The sequence below is a fragment of the Gymnogyps californianus genome, chromosome 22, assembly GCF_018139145.2.
Source record: "Gymnogyps californianus isolate 813 chromosome 22, ASM1813914v2, whole genome shotgun sequence".
Classification (NCBI taxonomy): Eukaryota; Metazoa; Chordata; class Aves; order Accipitriformes; family Cathartidae; genus Gymnogyps; species Gymnogyps californianus.
The window spans coordinates 26,150-48,229 of NC_059492.1; the positions used below are offsets into that span (position 1 = coordinate 26,150).

Here is a 22,080-nt window from a genome sequence, read left to right on the forward strand (position 1 = left end):
AGTGAAAAAGGTAAGGGCTTGCATTTCAAAGCAGCAAGGTGTAGGGACTGTTCTAAAGCTGAAAGTGGAGTGTCACTGGTGTCCAGATATAAAATGGTATCAAAAGCTTTGTTTGGTGTCTGAACCTGTTTGTTCCTTCATCCTAAATAACAGTAGTTATGCCCTGCAGTCTACCATGAGTCCAGTTTTCCTTGTCTCTAAGCAAGACCAGAGGCAGCCTGTGTGAAATGAACAGAAGATGTGAGATTGTATGGCAGGAGTCTCAGCACAGATTTTATACAGTGGCAGCAGGCAAAAGGATGCAGGGAAATGCTGTAAAATACAAGTGAAAGTATTGGGGCAGAATTACAACAGGGCTCTTGATACAGGTAGGCTCAATTAATCTGGGAGAGGACCTCAGTGGGGAGGTACTGTGGGGATGGATGTGATCTGGCCAGTTGTGGAAGATAAAACAGTGCATTCAAAGATGGCTTTAGTAGGAGTAGAGATGTATTGTCATGGGAATTGAATATGGATTGTGGAACAGGGTTCCCTTCAAGCCTTACAAAGAGCATGAATGCTTTCTTTAGAAAAGTTGTGTATTGAGGGTGATTATAAAATGAAAACTTTTGTGACATTGTAGTACTTGCTGATCACTTTAAATTGCCAGGACTAGAAAAATCCTGGTATCTTCGTAAACTGTTCCAAGGATTGTATTTTCTCTTTATCCATAGGCTCTTACTATATTATCCTTTCCTGACTTCATTTAGAATGAAATGCTTTGTGTCCCTCTCTTCAAGATCTGTTTATGGTGGTGTCCTAACTTCTTCTGGAGAAACAGGCTGCTCGTGGCTTGGACGGGCATACTCTTCGCTGGGTAAAAGACTGGCTGGATGGCTGGGCCCAAAGAGTTGTGGTGAATGGAGTTCAATCCAGTTGGCGGCTGGTCACAAGTGGTGTTCCGCAGGGCTCAGTATTGGGGCCAGTTCTGTTTAATATGTTTATCAGTCATCTGGACAAGGAGATCGAGTGCACCCTCAGTAAGTTTGCAGACACCACCAAGTTGGGCGGGAGTGTTGATCTGCTTGAGGGTAGGAAGGCTCTGCAGAGGGATCTGGACAGGCTGGATCCATGGGCCCAGGCCAATTGTATGAGGTTCAGCAAGGCTCAGTGTTGGGTCCTGCACTTGGGTCACAACAACCCCATGCAACGCTACAGGCTTGGGGAAGAGTGGCTGGAAAGCTGCCCGGCGGAAAAGGACCTGGGGGTGTTGGTCGACAGTCGGCTGAACATGAGCCGGCAGAGTGCCCAGGTGGCCAAGAAGGCCAATACCATCCTGGCTTGTATCAGAAATAGCGTGGCCAGCAGGACTAGGGATGTGATCATCCCCCTGTACTTGGCCCTGGTGAGGCCGCACCTCGAATACTGTGTTCAGTTTTGGGCCCCTCACTACAAGAAAGACACTGAGGTGCTGGAGCGTGTCCAAAGAAGGGCAATGAAGCTGGTGAAGGGTCTGGAGAACAAGTCTTATGAGGAGCGGCTGAGGGAACTGGGGTTGTTTAGTCTGGAGGAAAGGAGGCTGAGGGGAGACCTTCTCGCTCTCTACAGCTACCTGAAAGGAGGCTGTAGCGAGGTGGGGGTTGGTCTCTTTTCCCAAGTAACAAGTGATAGGACAAGAGGAAATGGGCTCAAGTTGTGCCAGGGGAGGTTTAGATTGGATATAGGGAAAAATTTCTTCACCGAAAGGGTTGTCAAGCATTGGAACAGGCTGCCGAGGGAAGTGGTGGAGTCACCATCCCTGGAGGTATTGAAAAGACGTGTAGATGTGGCACTTAGGGACATGGTTTAGTGGTGGACTTGGCAGTGTGAGGTTAACGGTTGGACTTGATGATCTTAAAGGTCTTTTCCAACCTAAACGATTCTATGATATACTTAAATTTTGCATTAGATTTCTTCAAAGACTTTTGAAGTATTCATAGTAGATTTTCATAAATATTTCCATTAATTAGCCTTATATTCTTCAGTAGGTTCAATAAGGAAAGGTTCAGCTAACCATCTAGAATAGAAGTGGAGTGTATTGTCAGTAGTTAGTTACTTATGCTACATACATTGGTGAATTTCATATTTGGTATTTCAGTATTGATACCCTGAATATCAAACAGTGCTGACTCAGCAAATCAGTTGACTTGTATAATAGGCCCCTTCTTTCTCACCTTCTAAGGTTGTTCTTTCAGCCCTTAGTGCAAAGGTGCTGAAATGTGAATGATCCTCATAACTGAACTGGGCTCTGCTAGCTCTGTACTGCATCCTGAAGCCCTCAGATTAGGGAAGAGTTGCTGTTGGGAAAACGCTGTTTACATTGGATGTCTGGATCACAGAATGTCATGATCTGATGGATAGCAGTCTTCTCAGTAGTAGTACCTCATCCTTGTCCAAGTTGTATGATAATTTTTTTTTTTTTGTCAGCTACGACATTCCAGCGGTGGCAGCAGGTAAATGGCCTATTCTGTCTTTCTCTGAGGCAGTGGCTTCTAGCTCCTCAGAACACGCAACCCAGTAGCAGAGGGACTTGGGATAAGTATCACTAAGAGGCAATGAATCTCAGCTAGTGTAATGTGCCATTACAAAATCTGCTTGTATGGTCTGTGGCACTTGTTGGTTGGCGAGTGGTTGCGGGGGCCAGGATGGGTATAACCCTGTCCTGTCAGCAGAGAGGATGGGTTCATACAATCAGGAGTTGGTGTTTTCCTTTGCCTTTCAGAACTGTGCGGAGCTGAAAATCCTGTTTGTAGTTCAATCTTCTTCACTGATAAAAATCTTGGAGTTGCTGGAACAGATATTTGGGTGACACCACTGTATGTAATATGTGCTGAGAGCTCTCCATGGCTTCCTAAAGCTATGTCTCTTGCAGTACATTTAAGTACAGTAAAGCACTGGTAATTTAAGAGATGATTCTTTGTCTCATGTTTGTTAAACTATTTCTCAACAGTAAGAGCTGGGAATGTCTGAGTTGCATCCTTTTATTCAAATGATGCCAGGAAATAGCATACATTCTCAAGACTTGCAGTAAAATTGTTAAATTTTTATTGATTATTAATGCTTCGTTGAAGCTCTTTGTGAAGAATCTGAACATACAAACGATACCCTCAAAGGAAATGTAGGCTGATTACCAAAGGTCTTCTGATAACGAGAATTCTTCTGATTTGGCCGTTGTTTTTCTTCAAGAAAACATGATGTTTAAAAGATGTGGTGTCCTTTCTCCTCTTAGAAGTCATAACTGTGAGGAACCTGGCACTTCTTGCCTTTATTTGATACAAACTGATTGGAAGGGCTTTGCTAGTCAGTTCCACCTTTTTCCAAGGCATAACATGTGCGGAATGCTGTCGCAGAGTGCTGTAGCCCAGTGAAGCTCACTGAGTTCAGTCTTCCAGGTGAAATTCAAAGTCATAGGCTGTTAAATGCTGATGGTTTTTTGGACTTAGTCTTTGACCTGATCTATGACCTGATCTTCACTTGAGACTGATACAGGTTAAAGCTGTAATGTTAGTATATGGGAGAGGAATGCACAATGGGTGGTCTGGCAACCTATTGTATTGAAAAGACTTAATGCATGGTGCCATACAGTTGAGAAAGGTCAAAAGTAGAGGTTGTCAAAATGGGCTTGTGTTTATTTTGTGGGTAAGATACAGTATCCCTTCTACCTGCACACCCGTAATTGTTTTCTTAATCATCCAAGTCTGAGGATAAGATGATATACATAGACTTCCTATATGATCATAACTGCCACTTACGGAAACTCTGGTCTGTGGTTGCATACTTCATAGATATAGATTTAGATCAGTTTGTTTTCCACTGACATTTTTTAAAGCTGTCCTGAGGCTATAACTTGAGCATCTTTTGGCAGCAGCACTGACTTAAGCATTAAGTCTGTTATTCACCTGCCTGATTCTACTGGCATGCCATTTAGCTGTGTGTGAAGTGGGGAACTGATCCTGCTTTCATTTTTAAAAACAAAAAACCCCACTCCTCCCCTGAGGCTCTTTCTGCTGAATTTGGTTTCCTGATCCAGCTTGCACAGGAAGGAAAGACTTGAGAGGAGGAACAGCTGTGTGAGCATAAAGATTGCTTAAGTGATGTTTTCAAATGCTTAAATATGGCCTGAAACCTTTGTGTGTTGTCGCTCATGTATTAGTCTCTCAATGCTGTTAGTTAAGAGCAGTTTGAGCTCTGGTTAAGGATATATAAAGTCACTTGCATCTTCAGGGTGCAGCTGTGACACTCCAAATTTTTTTTGTTTGTTTTTCCTTTGACCTTGTGAGTAATATTTCAGGCTCAAGGCCAGAAATGAATCATTGTAAGCCTCATACTTGGCTATCTTTGGATCTGCAAATTAGCACCAGCTCTTCTACTGATACCAACAACTGATTTTGAAGTGGTCTTACCTATAGCTGACTTGCTAGTTTTACTGCCTTTATAATAATTTTTAGAAGTAACTTAGTCTTTAGTAATTGATTTTAGTTAGCAAGTATGCTAGGAGCTAAGAGTTAGAACACAGTTACAGCAGTTACCTAAAAATAAAATCAAAGTTGGGGCAATATTTACAGAAAATCTTGGGTATTGCTAAGGAAGATGAGATGGTTAAAGTTATCAAAACTGCTTGATTGTTGCATTCAGCTATGAGGCTTTTAACTTTGGTGCTCCTTAGAAGGTGGAAGTCTGCACTATAGTTCTGCGTTTGGAAAGAACTCCTAATGTGTGCTTTTTCACTCACTTCTGGTGCAGTTTGGTTTTCTTCTTGCAGTCAGAGAAGAGCGAGCATAGGGCAGAACTAGTGACTCCCACTAAGTGTGCTTTCAGTATGTCTAGTAAATGCATTGAATATGCAGCCCTCTGAAGGTGTCTATTGTAGAAAGAGTCATGAGGTAGCTGGAGCTGGAAGGTAGCTCAAGTTATCTGATCCACCTCTTCACTCAGAATAAGGGCTATCTTGAATCAGGTTGCTTAGGGTCCTGCCCCACCAAGTTTTAAGTGTCTCTAAGAATGGAGATTGCACAAACTTTGAGTAGTCCTTTTAAAGTGAGGTTATTTAAACGTTGATACACTTCCCACACACACACTTTACAGAATTTCCCTTTATGTGACTTGTCTGTTGACTCACTCACTAGACAGAAAGAAGAGTCCAGCTGCAACTACCTACTGGGGCGTATAGCAAAGATAAAGACAGCTCTAAAATTTCCCTCTTCACCCTCTCTTCCGAAGATTGTATAGGCCCTCTGGTGGCCTTTGCTGGACTTGTTCTACTATGGCAAATGAGTTGTACAGGACAGCCGCAAACGGAGTGTTGTACTCCAGCGCAGTCTCAAAAGTACCAAACAGAGGGGAATAAACGCTTCACCGACCTTCTGTTTATGCTCTGAAACTGTTCAGGATAGTTTGCCTTGTTTGCAGTAAGGGCTGACTGCTGACCTACACTTAAATTACAGACCCTAGAGGCCTGTTGAGCCAAACTGGAACCTAGCCAGCTGGTCACCAGCCTCTCCTGATGCTTGGGATTGTGCCAGGTGCAGCACTTTGCATTTGCCTGTGTTGATCTTGAGTGAGTCCCTGTCAGTGATGTTGTGCAGCCTGTTGAATGTCTTTCTGAAAGACAGCCCTGCACTCCAGTGTCAGCTGCTCTCCCAAGTTCTGTATGAGCTGTGGACTGGCAGAGAATGTGCTTTGTCCCATTATTCAGACAATAAAGATGTTAAAAGTATCAGTTCAGTGTTGACCCCTGAGAAGTGCTACCAGGAGACAGCTGCCAGTTGTTTTTTGTACAATTGGTCACAAGCCTTCCGAGCCTGGCAGTTGAGCTGATTTTTCCACCTGCATTATTGTCCACTCTTCCATATTTTAACAATTTGGTTTTAAAGATACTATGGGAGACTGTCAGAAGCCTTGCTAAGTCTGACTGCTCTAATGTCGTCTGTAGCCTGTTATCTCATCACAGAAGGTAGTCAGGTTGATAAAATGTGACTTGTACTTGGCAAATCCTGGGTGTCTCCAGTCACATTTTTGTTCTTCAGGTGCCTGGATGTGGTTTCCAGGAGAATTTGCCCCATAGTCTTTCTGGGGACAGGTTATGCTGACTGGCCTGTAGTTCCCCAGGGTCTCCTCCCCTTGGTCTTGAAAATAGGCATGGTGGTTTCTTCCAGTCACCAGGAACCTTCCCCCAGTGGCCATGACCTTTCAGAGCTCGTATAGGTCTTGCAGTGACATCCATGATCTCCGCTGACACCCTTGGCTTCTGTTTGGTCCCATGGATGCTAACATGATTGTCTTAATATCTCCTCTATTGTGCTGCTTCATACCTGTTCCCCGCCCCCAACTTTGCCACTAGTCATAGGGACCAGGAAAGCCAGAGTGCAGACCTTGAAAAAGTTGAGGCAAAGTTATTGAGTACCTTAGCCTCTTCAGTGTCCTCTGTTACTTGATGCCCTGTCCTATTGAGCTGTTCTCACACTTTCCTTGGCCTTCATTTTGCTTTCAGTCTTATATTTTCCTCAGCAAACTGAAGAAAACCAGATGGATGCTTGTGTCCTTCAGCTCGGCCCCCAGAGCCTTGTGTTTACTCTGGATGTGTGGTGTGATTGGTGTCCAGGTGTGTGAGCAGCATGTGGTGATAGTCTGAGGACAAGCCTTGGCAGCTTCTCTTTTTGACAGCCCACGATACAAGGCCCTTTGGTTACTGTGGTATTCCCGGTGGTCATAGCATTAGCCCCATTTAATTCTGATAATTCAGAACATGGAATTGATTCTGGTATATATAGAGGATACAACAGAGGCTATCGAAAGCAAACGTGAGGTTAATAATAGTGTTAAAAGTACTGCCAACTTAAAACACAGCTCACTAGAACTAGGGGACATTGTCACATATCAAACTAATTCTTAAACTTAAGATGTGTTGTGACTGATGTGAGAAGCATTTTTACTGAACATGCAGCCACAAACTGTGTACAGTTAGTTGGCTTCAATTTGTCAGCGTTAGGAAATTCTGCATGGTGATATCTTAATTTTTTCAGTGCAAGTCACCCTACATCAGTTTTCCTGCTAGGGACATTAAGTGCTGGAATCTGTTTCCAGTTGCTTTTTCTTCTGTGTTAGACTCTAGACTTCTTTCCATGTGTAACATCTCTTTTTTTTTTTTTCTTCCCTCCTTCACTCCTCAGATTTCCAGAATTAAAAGTGGTAGGGCCTTGTGCTCTGTATACAGTTTGGTGGATGAACTTCAGCTGGAGACCTGTTCAGTGTGGAGGGTCTCTGGGTCAGCCTTCACAGCATCAAAACTGTCAGGATCAGAAATCCCTGGATCTTAGAGTAAATGCACTGGACATGGATTAGTTTCTAAGGAAATGGTGTATCTATATCCAGTAGAAGGATGTTTTCATCTTAATAAAGGAAATTATTCATGATCCAGTTTGGTCTGGATTGTGAGTGTTGTACAGAAGTCTCTGCTGTGTATATTGTGCTCTGCTTTCTCTTAAGTTCCCTGAGATGTCTTGCATCTCTAACCACCAGGAAACCTGCATCTTCATATGACCCCAGCCTCACCCTTTTCGTAGATAGGAGTCCTTTCTGAGCCTCTCCCATTGCACTGCTGCTTATGTAGCTTAAGAATGTTCCCCCCCACCCCCCCCCTTTTCCTCAGACTAGTGAGTGGCAGCTTTAATAATACTCAGAGAAGTGAATTGATTGGCCCATCTCACTCATGTTAACACTAAATGTAAAATTTTACACTCTTGGCATTTTGTTATTCATTTTGAAAACTATAGTCTTCATTCTGTTTTCTTAAATGGCACTAAATGCTTTGATATAAAATCATCCTTTGTCTTTTATACAACAATTTTTGTAATTTTATTTATATGTACATGTGTACATGGAGAAACATAAAAATTGCAGAAGAGTTACAACTGCAGAATAGGCTTTTTGAGTTAAGCCATTTCAGTTAACTTTCAGTACTTCAAAATTGGGAAGTTTTGCTGTAGGATTAGAGAAGTGAAAGGACGTTGTACTGTTAAAATCCCAATGCAAACATGTCAAAACAGTAATAACTTTGAAGAATGGTGTGAAACTATGAGAATACAGTCAAATATTAGGACAGGTAATGTGAAATTACGTTGGTTTAATTTTTAGCAAAGACTTTTAATGATTTTTTTTTCCCTTTTTTCATTTTATAGGATTCACATGATGCTTTACTGGAATTTGGGAATAACAACCTCCAAATATTGGTGGATATCACAAGGGAAGGAGTATGGAAAAATCCAGTTCTTCTTAAAATTCTATCCCAGCAACCAGTAGAAACTGAGGAAGGTAAGAATATGATTTTAGAGATGATAAGTGGTTATTAAGAAATTACTTGGTGGAGTTTTGGTGGGGAACCAGTGATTTGAAGTCAGAAGAGAGTTGTATTTTAAATTGCGTTGTGCAGTAGTATTTGTATGTTGCTAAACGATATTTATGATGAAACTGTCTCACTGGCACTGAGTAATGTGTCCTTGCTAATGCATCTCTGCTTGAGCTATACTATCCATCAGTTTGAATGTTTTGAAACTCCATGTTTAAAAAGAATTATTTCTTTTTCCATCATAAAAATACAGAAATTTTGCTCCCTGAGGTGGTTTATTCTTCATAACTCTGTGCTTTTAAATGTTTTCCTGAATGCTTCACAGGGCAGAATTGTGTATGTCCACACCTTTCAGAGGCATAAAAGATGCGTGTGGAGGTTTCCTTTTATTAAGCTTTGGGCTGGGAAGCTCATTGTGTTTAGACTATGGAAATAAGATCTTGAATCAGCAAATGTTGAGACATGAGGGAAAAGGCGTTTTTAGCATCACTTTATGTAATTTTTGAATGTCTTCTCTTAAATTCTCTTCTTTTACTCACTGACGTTTTTTCATATCTATTAGTGCTACCATTAAGTACTTGCAGGTGTTTCTTTTAATTGTTCCATTAACAGTACATGAGACTGCAGTTTACCTCAGTGGTAATCTAAAGTTAAAAATAATATAGAGGGGAAGAAGGGCTTAAAATATTTTCTTAGAAATTAAAGGAGCACAAAAAGGGATTTCAAGTCAGGCTTTCTTCCGTAGCAGAATCCTTCTTTCTGGCTTTGGGTAGCCTCTCTTTGCGTTGTGTTAAGTTAGTACTTTTTCATAAATAAATGAGAAACACGTTAAGGTTATTGAGAGGATATGTTGCTTCCCTGTACTAGAAAGCATTAAAAAAAAAAGACAGCCAAGAGTGGACTGCAGTCTTTGCTAGCCTTCACTTCAGGTATTCAATAGTATGGCAGAAACATCTGAACTCCAAACAGCATTTAATCCCATCTCCAACATGTCTTGAAAAGAACTGCATTCCATACTAACGTCCTGTCTTGGAGTCTTTCATTTATAGTATTGTTAAGCCACCCAGTTGCATGGTTGCTGCTCTTAGTGTATTTCTACTTAAAAGGTCTTGCATTTCAAAATTGGTCTGTGTTACTGAAAACCTTCAGCTATTCAAGAATCACTTACTCAGAGAGTGGTATACTAGTGAGGGCTAGTGGTTAGCTAGCTTTGTAAACTCCCTTTACCTGTGGCAAGCTGAGAGCTGTTCTGAAGGACTGGTGTGACTTCCAGTAGGAGTGATTTCCTCATATGTATCTGTGTGGACTCCATTATAGATTAATTTGCTTCTTACACACGTGACTGGTTTTATCAATGGCTATATTACCAAATGCTGCTACATTTCTTTGTGCTTGTGCAGGAGGACCTTGACATGGTTCAGACTACCTTTTGACTTCAGCAGTAATAGGATAGAACTAGTTTGTTCAGTCGTTTGGCTTTTAGTTTGAGTTGAAGTTTCTGTTGATAAACTGATTGACTGACACATCTCTGACCATGTGGAATTGGGCTGAGTGAGGTTCCCATTTCTGAGGTCACTTGGCAACCTTGAAACTATTGATTTCTTAGTGTTCTTTATTTAGTACATATTTGTCTGTTTAGCTAGATCTGAATACATGCCCAGAAGAGTTGTCCTCACTGGTGTTTCTTTCATGTGATGCCAGCAGAGGCAACAGGACATGCATTGGAACTCTTCTGGAAATTTTGTAACTGCACAAGTGCATTCTCATACAGTCTGGAGTAGTCCACAGGCATGCTTAAACAGTCTGAATGTGACTTCAGAATCCCTTGTTAGACCAGTCTGTCAAAGGAAGATTTCTCAAGTAAATCGTAAGGTAAAGAGTTAAATATTTTAAATAAAGGGCAGTTCTAAGAAGCCAGATATCTGCCTAAAATGTCATTTCTTACCAAGTGACTTTCTTTTGTGGCAATCTTGGAAACCTTGGTTTGGTTTGGTTTTTTGCTTGCTTTCAGGGTATCGAAGAGCAGATAAACTGAGAAAAGTGTCATCCTTGTGGCCTGTTGACATGCAACATAACTGCTTAGACATATCTAAAAGATCTTTCTACGAGCTTTCCAAGCTATCTGAATGTGTGGTCTTAGCATCAAAGCAAGATGTTTTAGATATTGGTTGAGTGCTTTCAACTGACAATGCAGGGAACAGTTAGTAGTAGTAGAGCTTGTGTGGTATCTGTCGACGTGTAGAAAGACAGTGAGAGCACCACGTGAGAGTGCTCTCCTCTTCCTGCTGTTCTGGTTTGCAGCAAATACTGTGAAAGCGGTAGATCAAAGTAGTGGCCTTATTAGTAATGGAAACGGGAAAATAGCGAGAGGGGGAATGGGGATATTTAATAGCTACAAATACTGTAAAGTAATGCTTCAGTAGTTAAATAATTCTGTGCCCTTACATTACAGAGGGTGGAGGGGTTTTTATTTGGTTGGTTTTGTTCTTGTTAGCGTCTTGGGAGACGAAGAGCATGTTGAACAGGTATTGAAGATTTGCAGGGGATTGTAGGAGAGAACATAAGGCTGGGGAGGACGGTGTAGGGCATAGGATTCAGTCTCCTGTAATTGTTGCCAGCTATTCACTAATATTTCAAAGAAATCAAAATAATGCATATTGTGAGTCACTGAGTCATAAAACTCTAAAATGTTACAGGAAGAGAGAAGTAGATTGAGGGCATACATAAAGTTTACTCTTTTCTCAGAAGGCAGGATGAATGTGCCACATCTGTATACCCTACACTCTGGTGCAAGGCAAAATGAAAACTTAAAGAAATCCTGCTCTCTGTGCCAACAAATTATGGCACAGAAAAATCTTTTGACTCCTAAATTGTGCTGCTAATGTAACTGGTTTATCTTCTTGATGTCATCAGACAAGTGTAATTCAGTGACTACAGAAGTTATTGCTGAAATACCAACTGATCCATGAAGCTGTATTCTACGACGTGTTATGATTAGTAAAATCTTGTTGATTGTGTTTTACTTCCATTTCTTTGCTCAGTCCCTTCTTTTCTTTGCGCCAGGAAGTCAGATGCTGCTGTAATATTGTTTGGCTTGCAGAAAGTCTGGGTAGCTGGAATTACTCTTTTGGCCTTGTGTAGGTCATGGTTGGAGCTGGAATTAAGCAACTGTCTCTAGATGTCTACTGGATTAACTTAATCCTTTTTTACCTTCAGAATCATATCAAGTAAATGCTTGTAGCTGTAATAGGAGATCATAAGTCACTGATTACTTACCAGGTTTGTCTTCCTTCTTTTACTTGTGTCACTTCTTCGATCGGTGTGATGTTCTTTTCTGACTACCAGGCTCCATTTGATAGAAGTAACAGGAATCAAAATGCACTTTCTACAGGTCACAGCAGGGATGACAGTTCTGCCGTTAGGCATGTTGAATAAGGGCTGCAGAAGGAGCTCTAGCACAATGTTTTTCAGTTGTTTTAGTCAAATTGCCATTTTATCCTTCAGTACAACAACAGTTTCACGGAGTATATTCTGAAGTATTGTTGTAAATGGATGCTATTTCAGTCATTGAGAACTTAGTTTCTTTGAATAGCTTGTATTTCATGGTTTTTGGCTTTTTGTGGTGCATGTCTGAAAAGTATTCCTAGTTTATGCTGTTGGGGGCCAGATGTGAGAGTAGCTCAATGTGCCCAGCTGGAGCTTTGTTTTGTGAACTGGTGGTTCATGTTCATGATAATCAGATGCTTACTTGAATCAAAGATCCTGAAAACGTGACATGTTCTTGTATCTCTTGATTAGAGTTCTTAATTTATTTTTTTTTAATTAATGCACTGGCCCTGAAAAGGAACTGACATCAACTGTAAATATGGCTTACCAAATTTGTTCCAGCAAAAGTTTCATAGCAGCTTAGGTTCTACTTCTATGGCTGTTAATAAATTAAACTGCCATGTGTCTAGGGTGGTTGTTACTGTTTTGTACTGTCAGCTCGCTCAAGATGGTTGTTTTGGGCATGAATATTTGCTTGAGGAAAGGGCCACAAAAAAATAATTGGTGCTTATGCCTTTTAGATGACTAAATGATATGAGCATCCCAAAGTGAACATAATAGATGCTGTTCAGCAGTCTTGACCTCCAACGTTCTTCTGTGCCTAAGGAAGCTAGCTTTGATACTCTTATTCCAAGATTTTTTTTTTTTTTTTTTTTTTTTTTGGCTTGACAAATGGTATGATTCAGGAAGAACAAAGAGGTTAGGGTGAGCTTGTTGCTGTGTGCAGCAGATGAATACCAACATCTTGGTGTGTCTCTATTGACATGAGTTGATTTGTAGGAAAGTTGGGAGAACTCTCCACCACGCTGCTATTATAAAATATACAGACCTCAATGTCATTTGGGCATATTTAACATACTTTACTGCACTTTAGCACACTGTTGTCCTGTTCCAGATGTACTTTCAGTGGAAATGCTAACCCAAGATGCTGTTTCTCTTTAACATTTCTCATAGTGACCACAGTGTCTTTTCCTGCCTTAGTGCCATCCATGCTTTATAAAGGCTCTATTCACAATATTGTGGTATAACTTAAATTCATCTTATACTGCAAGTGTTTTGGGTGAGAGGGGAATCTCTTATCCTTACTTTTTGGTCCTGGGATAAGAGAGCCCTTTAGATATGTGTAGAGTTTGAAACTGCACTGACCCTTTACTACTCTAAAGCGTTTGGAGGAGGGAAAGGTTGCAAGGTGTCTTTGCGTTTATATTTATAGCAAGCTGGTTTAGTCCTGAGATGCTTGGTAGAACACTGGGACAGAACAGACAACAGCAGGAGGTCTAGGAAGAGAAGGAACAAGAAAATCTGTTCATGGACTTGTTTGGAAACATAACAGATTTAGGATTGAGTACAAAATTACTCTGAGGGTAAAACAACTGTTCTGAGGAATAGGCAGCAAAGTGAGTTTTTGTTCCCTTTTCAGGGAAAGGGAGGTTGTTGGAGGCAGGCTGCTGGGAAAGAATAGACACCTCAGAGGAAAACTAAGTGCTAAGATAGAAATAAATCATTAGTCAGATATCTGACTTTTGCTTCTACCTTCATCACTTACATCTGCATGACAGAGGAGCTCAGTTTGTCATTTGCCTCCTTTGCAGAGTTCAATACACACTCATTGGCCCAGGGGCACAGACCTTCCACCCTTGGGGGAGGAGGGGGTGCACATGCTTACTGGCCGCTCCCAAAGATTGCAGCGAGTTGAGACCCTCTTGTCCATACGGGCAGTGAGTCCACCTCCTGTATTTCATTAGCAAGTTTCTGTCATCTGTGCTTAAAGATAAAAGCGTGACTGTTAACCTGAAAACATATGAATTTGTCTGGCTGACTGCAGGTACTCTTAAAACATTTCCCATGCCTTCACTAGCTGACTCTGACATGTCAGTAAAAACTTCATTTGAGCAATTGCTAAGTTCGTGTCTAGCTGTGTAATAAGAAACAAGACCAATCTAAGTCATTCTTAGAGCAGGTAAACATCTTATTTTTTCCTGGTATTCCTTTTGTTCTTCTCATGGACCTGAAAAAAATTTTTAATTATTGTATGAGCTGAGAGCTGTAGAAACAGGGACTACAGAACTGCTTTGAATGCTTGTGGGCACTAAAAACCGTTACTGACATGCCCATGAATAGTATACTTCACCTGGATAGATGACTTTGCTCTGATGTTGAGTAAGTAAGCCTTCTTAGATTTCTTCCTTAACAGTGATCTTTTGGCCACCTTGTTGTGGTAGCAGTCTCTTACATCAAATAGGATGGATATTGAAGCACTGTTAGTTTTCCTTGGTAAATTTTCAAGCACAGTGTCATATACAGATGTAATTTTTAAGAAGGAGATGAGGCTTGTTTCCTAGCAACTGGAGATCTTACTGCAGACTGTCTCTTGGTCAGCCAGCTTTTTTTACCTTCTCCGTTGAAGTTACTTTAATGTGAAGTGTCATTGTCAGCTATGTCAAGTGTTTACTGCTCAGAGGTTTTTCCTGTGAAAAATGGAAACAAGTACCATAGAATTGACTCTTAAAATGACCTCTAATGGGCCACTAAGCAGACTTCTGCAGAATACACGTAAGTCTCACTACAAGCATGTAGTATGTACTTGGCCCCTGAAATGAGTTTTCTGTTTAGGTGCACATTGTAAGCCTTCTGCCAACTAGTGTAGTGTCTGTTAGAACATGTTCTTTTTCTGTTTGGATAACACTTTAAGTGCAGAAAGCATGAGATTTTTTTTTTATTACATAACAATCCTCTCTTTCAGAAATTTATATACTATTGGTTTCTTAGCTACCCATCTCACATAGTAATAATAAGATACTAACACAGTGAAAATATTTTTATGCAATGGCTCTTGCACTGAGTTGTTATTCTAAAGCAAACTTTCTTTTTTGACTAATCCAGAGTCTCTTGTAGGCTTTCCAGGTAGCTGGTTGACTACAGCTGCTGCAGAACACCGGTTCTCATATGTGTTTTATCAGAACGTTTCAGGCATTTCCATAATTTCTTCTACAAATCATCACACAGTTTGTTCCTTGTTTGATATGTATTATTGTGTGCAGTATAAGAATGCATTGACTCCTCTTTCTTAAGTCTCAAGGGTCTTTTGAAATATGTACAAATCTGGAGACTAGTATCAAGTCTTTCTGTAGATGTTTATGTTAAGCTGGAAATAGCACCATAGCTGTCTTGAAGCATACTATTTTGTCAGCTAAGGCAGAGTACATGTACTTTAGCAAAGCTTTTGATGCTGTCTTTCACAGTATCCCTCTGGATAAAATGTCCAGCATACAACTAGACAAGTCCATAATACGTTGGGTGAGCAATTAGCTGATGGGTCGGGCTCAAAGAATTATAGTAAATGAGGTTACATCAGGCTGGCTGTCAGTCACCAGTGGGGTTCCCCAGGGCTCAATTTTAGGGCCAGTGCTCTTTAATGTTTTTATAAATGATCTGGGTGCAGGAGTCAAATGTACATTAAGTAAGTTTGCTGATAATACTACATTAGGAGGAGCTGTGGACTCCCTCGAGGGCAGAGAGGCCATACAGAGAGATCTCAATAGACTGGAGAGCTGGGCAATCAGCAACCATGTGAAACTTAACAGGAGCAAGTGCCGGATTCTCCACCTGGAATGGAGTAATCCTGGTTATATGTACAAATTGGGGGACGAGAGGCTGGAGAGCAGCCCCGCAGAAAGAGATCCGGGAGTTTGGGTTGATGGCAAGTTGAATATGAGTCAGCAGTGTGCCCTGGCAGCCAAAGGGGCCAACCATGTCCTGGGGTGCATCAAGCACAGCATAGCTAGCCAGCTGAGGGAGGTGATTGTCCCACTCTACGCTGCCCTGGTGCGGCCCCACCTCAAGTACTGTGTGCGGTTTTGGGCATCTCAATATACGAAGGACATCAGTCTACTAGAGTGAGTCTGGAGGAGGGCAACCAAGATGGTGAAAGGCTTCCAGGGCAAGACTTGCAAGGAGCAGCTGAGGTCACTTGGTTTATTCAGCCTGGAGAAGAGAAGGCTGAGGGGTGGCCTCATCGCAGTCTACACCTTCCTCAAGGCGGGCAGCGGAGGGGGAGGTGCTGATCTCCTCTCTCTGGTGACCAGCGATAGGACACGATGAAATGGAATGAAGCTCTGTCAGGGGAAGTTCAGATTGGACGTTAGGAAAAGGTTCTTCACTGAGAGGGTGGTTGGTCCCTGGAACAGGCTGCCCAGGGAAGTGGTCACATGGTTTAGTTTTAGATAGTCCTGCGAGGAGCAGGGAGTTGGATTCAATGATCCTTATGAGTCCCTTCCAACTTGAGATATTTTGTGATTCTATCATAAGTACCTGGGAAGAGAATCAAACTAAATCTGTGAGGTTTTTAATCAGATTAAGTCAATTTTTCTAACTACTTACAAAAACAATCTGAAGTTACATTTTTACTATTGAATTAGTTCATCAAGTCTCATAATGATTAGTTGTTTTGGTTGATCTAGAGCATAAGCCTAGCATGTCTTAAACACTATTCTTCCAAAGTACCACAAAGATAACATTTTCACTCTCAACTTCATTTTGTATATTTTGGCATTATGTGGGGTTTTAACAACTTGGGTGGAAAAATCTCTGGTTGAAAAAGTATGTAATGCTTTGTTTGAAATATTTTTGGTTCTTTGGAATATGAAGCTACAATTAAAAGTTGAAAATTTTGAATCTCAGCTAAACTACTGGTATCTTGTTCAAAATACCATATGGTCTGATCAGTGTCCTTTAGCCACTGCTGTGGCATACTTCCTTATTGTGTTAATGGATGCTGTCTTTGGGGGGAGGCGGGGGGGGTGTCTGTTTTCTGTAGCCCAGCATTCTCTCCCTACACAGTTGGTCTGAATTTGTTTGGGATAAAATATTCCATTTATTGCTGTCACTTTTTATCACACCTAGAGTTTCCAAAGAAAGCTGACCATACTTATACAAGTTTGTGATAAAGTGTGAATGCAATGAGGCAATTTCAGTTAAGTGTCAGCTGTAAATTGGTGTATTCTCAAAGGCTTTTTTCTTTTCCTAGCTAATAAATTGATTACACGAGAAGGGCCTTCCTTTCTGCAGATGCGAATAAAACATTTGATGAAGTCAAACTGCATCCCACAAGCTACTTTCTTGTCAAAATTGTGTGCAGATTCTCCAGAAATTGCAAATGTTTCATCTTTTCGCCAAGCCTACATCACATGTGTGTGTTCTATGCTGCCTAATGAAGACTCCATTAAGGAGGTTAGTAATCCATAGTCCCTTTTTAATGTATATTTATCAAGCATTTTAGAATTTATTTCTGCAATACTAAGAACTGAAGCTGAAGAGTGAAACTGTTGCAGCAGTTCCAAAAGATGAATGATCTATTGCAGACTGCAGTAGGAAAGAACATTTGTATTAACTGCTGGTGTAGATAATATGTATTATATGCTTGCATTTGAGGTTAGATGTGTTTGAAAGCTTAAAATAAAGCTTGTAACTTCAGTTCCCCATGTAAGCAAAATATAGTTGGAAAGCTGTCTTTTTCTGACTCAAATACTAGTACTAGAGCAGTTACTTCTCTTCTAGTCGTTCTGACCTAGGAAAGAAAAGTTTTTTTTAAAAAAAAAAAACCAAAAAACAAAACCACAAACAAAAACCCCTTTAGAGTTGTTGCTCCAGAACTCTAAACTTGTTTTTAGCACTTAGTCTTCCTCTTACGGTAACAGTCATGGTAATTATTTGTGTTAACACATTGCAATCATAACAGCGGTCGTACAACTCTTGCCTCTGCCTCTTGATGTCACACATCTGTTATTTTATCAATCTCACTGTTCTTGTTAGAGTTGTATGGGTTTGGTGTAGTTTTAAATGTGAGACTTGAACATTTTGAGTAAGGCTCTGTGAAACTGGGGAAAGCTTCATAAAAAAAAATGCAACTCTGTCTGCACTTACTGAGTGAGTGGCAGACTTGTTTGGAATGTTGTTGTAATACATGTAAACTATTTAAAAAGCATTCCTTTAAAAATACTTGTTTTGAAAAATAAATATTTGGATAGGTGTACCCTCAGTCTCTTCAGTTTGAGCCAGATTCCCCTCAGTTTGCTGTACTGTAGGAGCAATGAATGCATTTAACAGCTCACTGCAGACACGATCTGCGTACTGGAGGTGTTGGGGTATATGGGTAACTTGCAACGTGTTTTTTGATTGGATTGACTACTAATGATGAATGGCATAGAAATCCCATTAAATTGTGTTCAGTTTTTAGTTTCATTTAAGAGTTGTGAAGTGTAGCTGTGTCTGTTTTACCTAGATACTCAGAAAAGTCTTTACTTGCCAGTCAAGTATAAAAGCTAGAACACAGATTGATGAATGAAATTATGGTAATCACTTAATTAAACCTTTTATGGGAAAATGAAGCCACTAAGCATCAAAGCAGTATCTTAAAACAGTATAGTTTATTGACTTAACTAAACCTGTAGCCAGCATTGTGAAAAGTGGAAAGTCAGTGGTGTTACAGTGCCAGAAAGTTGATGTAAATAATTGGGAATATGAGGATTTGCATGTAATGTTTCTTTGCATGCTTGGTCACAGGTATTGTGTAGTTGGCACTCTTTACAGAATTGCTGAAATATGAGACTTCTAAAACAGTTTTGTTTCCACCTTTGTTTTCAGAAGGCAAGAATTGTGTTATATCTTCATGTTACCTATCATCTTCCTCAGGTAGAAAGTTATCAGGTCTAATGACTAGTGGGGAAAAGAGATGGAAAAAAGATGAAAGATGAAGAGCTCAAAGAATGGCAGCTGTTGGAGAACAAGAGGTGGCAATGATGGAAACCCAGCAGGGGGAAGAGGGAATTAACTGTAATAAAAGAAACAAGGGTTAAGTGAAATTGGAAGTTCAGAGTAGGATGGGGTAGATGGAGGAACAGGGCTTAGCTAAGAAAGTAAATGTTACAGAAAGGGTGAGTATGAGTGAAGATAGCTTGGGGAGGATTGGAGAGAAAGAAGTTGTTCTGGAAGATTAGACAATGTATGGTCATCCCTTTCCAGGAACTGGAAGTGATTGGAATGGCTAGGTCAGGCTTGGAAGTTAAATTGCTGAGCTCCTAAAAGTTCAGGCTGGTGAACTACTTCTATATATATCTATAGGCAATAACGTACTTATATACATGTGTTTATACATGTATATATGTACATACATATACATACACATATGTACACATATATATGTGTGTGTGTGTGTATATACGGTTATAACTCTGTGTGTGTACACTATATATAAAGTTGTCCCTTGCATTTCTGGTACCTTCTGGTACCTTGAATTGATCCTAAGGCACACATGTAACAAATAATATGACTATGTAATTATTTGTTGACAAGAATCTTGTGCTGCTCTGTGAGAAACATAGAAAGTAACAGAACTAAGAATTGCTGTCTGGCTTTCTGATTCCAATCTTTGGCTTGAATTTGCCACTTTTATTGAACCAATTAAAACACTTGGTTTTAAAGAGGTTCTAATTAAAGAGGTTCTCCTACACAGTAGTTAACAAGCAGTTAATAACACTCTACTATTGCAAAATGCATGAAGCCCCAAATGTTCCGTAATCTAAGATGGCTTCCTCTGCAAGGCAAGTGCCAGCCACATGTAGCAATAAAACAGGGTTTTCAAATGAAACAACGAGTTAAAATTAAAGCCAAATTGATTGTTTTAATTGTAACTGGTCATCTCTGTAGAATGTCAGTGTAATTGTTTGCTAGGTTGCATTTGAGCTCCATACAGCCATCGCTTTATCATCAAAGTAGGGGTTTTTTAGTCTGGACTTTCTTTGGGAAAGACCATTCAAAAATCTGAGAGTAAAGCACTCGAGGAAGTCTGAATTTAAGCAAATGCCCGTTATCCCATTCATAAAATTTCGACTGGGAAGCTTAAGAACAGTCATCTTTTGGAGGCCCTCTCCAGACACAGCCTACAGAATAAGTAATTGTTCTTGGGTTGTATGCTTAAAAGAGCAAGAGGGAAAGACAATGAAACTTTTTAAAACACTGGGGAAGGATAGTTGCTTATCATGAGTTTGCTTGCAAAAATATTCTTAGTTACTGTGTTGTTTCCGTTGCCAAGTTAAACCAAGTGTTCTCTTCCCTCTGTAATTTCCAATTTGATTGGAAGATTACAAGAACATAACCTAAGTCTTCCTTGCCCTGCAAACTGTCTGTGCTTAATGAAATACTTTTGATATAAAACATGTTCTTTTATTAAATTTTGAGGCAGCAGCTCCCAAATGCTTGCAGCTGTAGCAGCGTTATTTAATCTAAATAAGGTAATATGCTGCAGAAGAGTAGCCTGCATTTACAGATTCAAGATTATGTTGTCCCAACTCAGCTAGGGGGAATTTACAGTCTCTGAGCTGAAACTAAATTGCTTTTAGATGATTCGTGGTATATCTCTACCTCCTGAAAGGAGGGTAAGTGTCCCTAGATAAGCAGGTTGGGTGCCCCTTTTTTAAGGAGTATTAACATGATGTCCTACTAAAAAACTGGTAGAAGGCTTAGGTTAGTGGTAGGAAGTTTTTATGATGACATAAGAGATGAAATATCTTTGTAACGTTAAAACTTTTCATGAAACTAAAATGACATGGAAGACAAAGACAAGACAAATCTTATGTGGTTGTATGTTCCATGGAATAACTGTGAGGAGTAAACTGGCATCCTTCTTGTTAACAGAATGTGGGGAGGATGACAGCATTTTTCAACAATTCTAATTTAAAGTATCTTAGTACTGTTCATTCTGTAGGCTCTGACCTTTCATTCAGCTGTTGGTCTTGTTGGGTTTCTAACAGAATAACAGAAGCACTGGTCAGCATTCCAGGTTTAGTAAAGACACTTTCATTTAGTAAGTGTCTGGTTTGTCACTTAAGTGACTGACTGGATATTGTTGGATGATTTCAAGCTGTGCATTTGGACTTTTTGTCTCAAATACTATTTAAAAAAAAAACAAAACAAACCAACAAACGAACAAAAAAAAAACCCACCACCCAAGGTCTGAAACGAGATGGGTCATTGACAAAGTTTGAAATAAACAGGACTTGAAAACAAATTGCCTTGTCGCTTACTCAGTAGTTAATGTCCTGAATACGAGTGAGTTTGGCCAAAAAGAATCAAATTTCTATGTGAGAAGAAGAGCAAATCCAATGTGCTGTGTGACCGCAGGCTGCTCCAAGTGCCACAGACATGCCTGTTGCTGGAGCTGATGTTTGTGCTGTTCCTGCTGGTCCAGTGCACCGCAGAAGTTCCAGATCTTGTTACAGTGTGAGTCTGAGTGAGGAGTAACTGATGGCTGTTAAAACTGTGGGGTTTATCCTTCTGTAGCCTAAGAAACCCTAGTAATTAGGTTTTAAGTTTGTAGTTTTTAAAACAGCGGTAGTGTTGTTCAGTGATTATTCCTTTAATGGAACTGGGAAACTGAGCGTAGTCTCTGTCAGTGTGATGCTTGGCCAAGTAGATCACAGATGGGCTGCCACGTTGTCTTCAGATTTGTGGAGGAAACATATCCCATGTTTACATGCACTGACAATTTTTGTTTTTCTAAAAACCAAGACCTGGAAGATCAGGCTTGTATCAAACCACTGCAGGCAGCCTCTTTAGTTATTTAAGAATGTCTGCTGCATTATTGAGGAGATCCCAGTGTATAATTGTGGAAATTATCAACGACAAAAGTTTGGGTCACTTAACTTTGTTTTCCTAATTTGTTTTATAAAATGTGCTGATGGAAATTGTAATCTGTGAAGAACAGGAATAACTGAGTGCAGAGAGGTGGTAGAATACTGTGAGAAGACTGGAGTTGCCCAGCTATCAGACGTGTATTCAACTAGAGTTCCCACACAAGCTCAAAGCCTGTGTGCCTTTAAGTACCAAAGGTAGATGAGAACATAAGAAAGGTACTGCTGGCAAAGGATGTTGGAGGGAGATTATCCCTTTTTTTTTTTTTTTTTTTTTTTGATCTATAAGCTAGAACAGCAGTGTTCTCTCCTGTGCAGCGATGAACACCTTCAAAATTCTTTCATGTGGCCATTGGTATGGGCTTGCTTTTCCATCTTCCCCAACCTGATGGAGTTGGCACTTGATTTGCAGATATTGTAAGTGGTTATTATCTCTGACATGCAAGGAGCAACTATGTCTGTCCCCTTAGTTAGCAAAGCATTGTC

At 40.3% G+C, this 22,080-nt stretch overlaps 1 protein-coding gene across 2 annotated transcripts in view; it reads left to right on the top strand.

The window, feature by feature from the left end:
- Window positions 1-22,080, top strand: part of RLF (RLF zinc finger) — a 51,391-nt gene that overhangs the window by 15,645 nt on the left and 13,666 nt on the right. The window contains exons 4-5 of one of the 2 annotated variants that reach the window (XM_050909765.1): window positions 8,196-8,328; window positions 16,935-17,137. In XM_050909765.1, the coding sequence (XP_050765722.1) occupies window positions 8,196-8,328; window positions 16,935-17,137 (336 nt within the window). Of the gene's footprint in view, window positions 1-8,195; window positions 8,329-16,298; window positions 16,303-16,934; window positions 17,138-22,080 lie in introns of those variants that run through there. The other variant, XM_050909767.1, reaches the window with a different exon arrangement.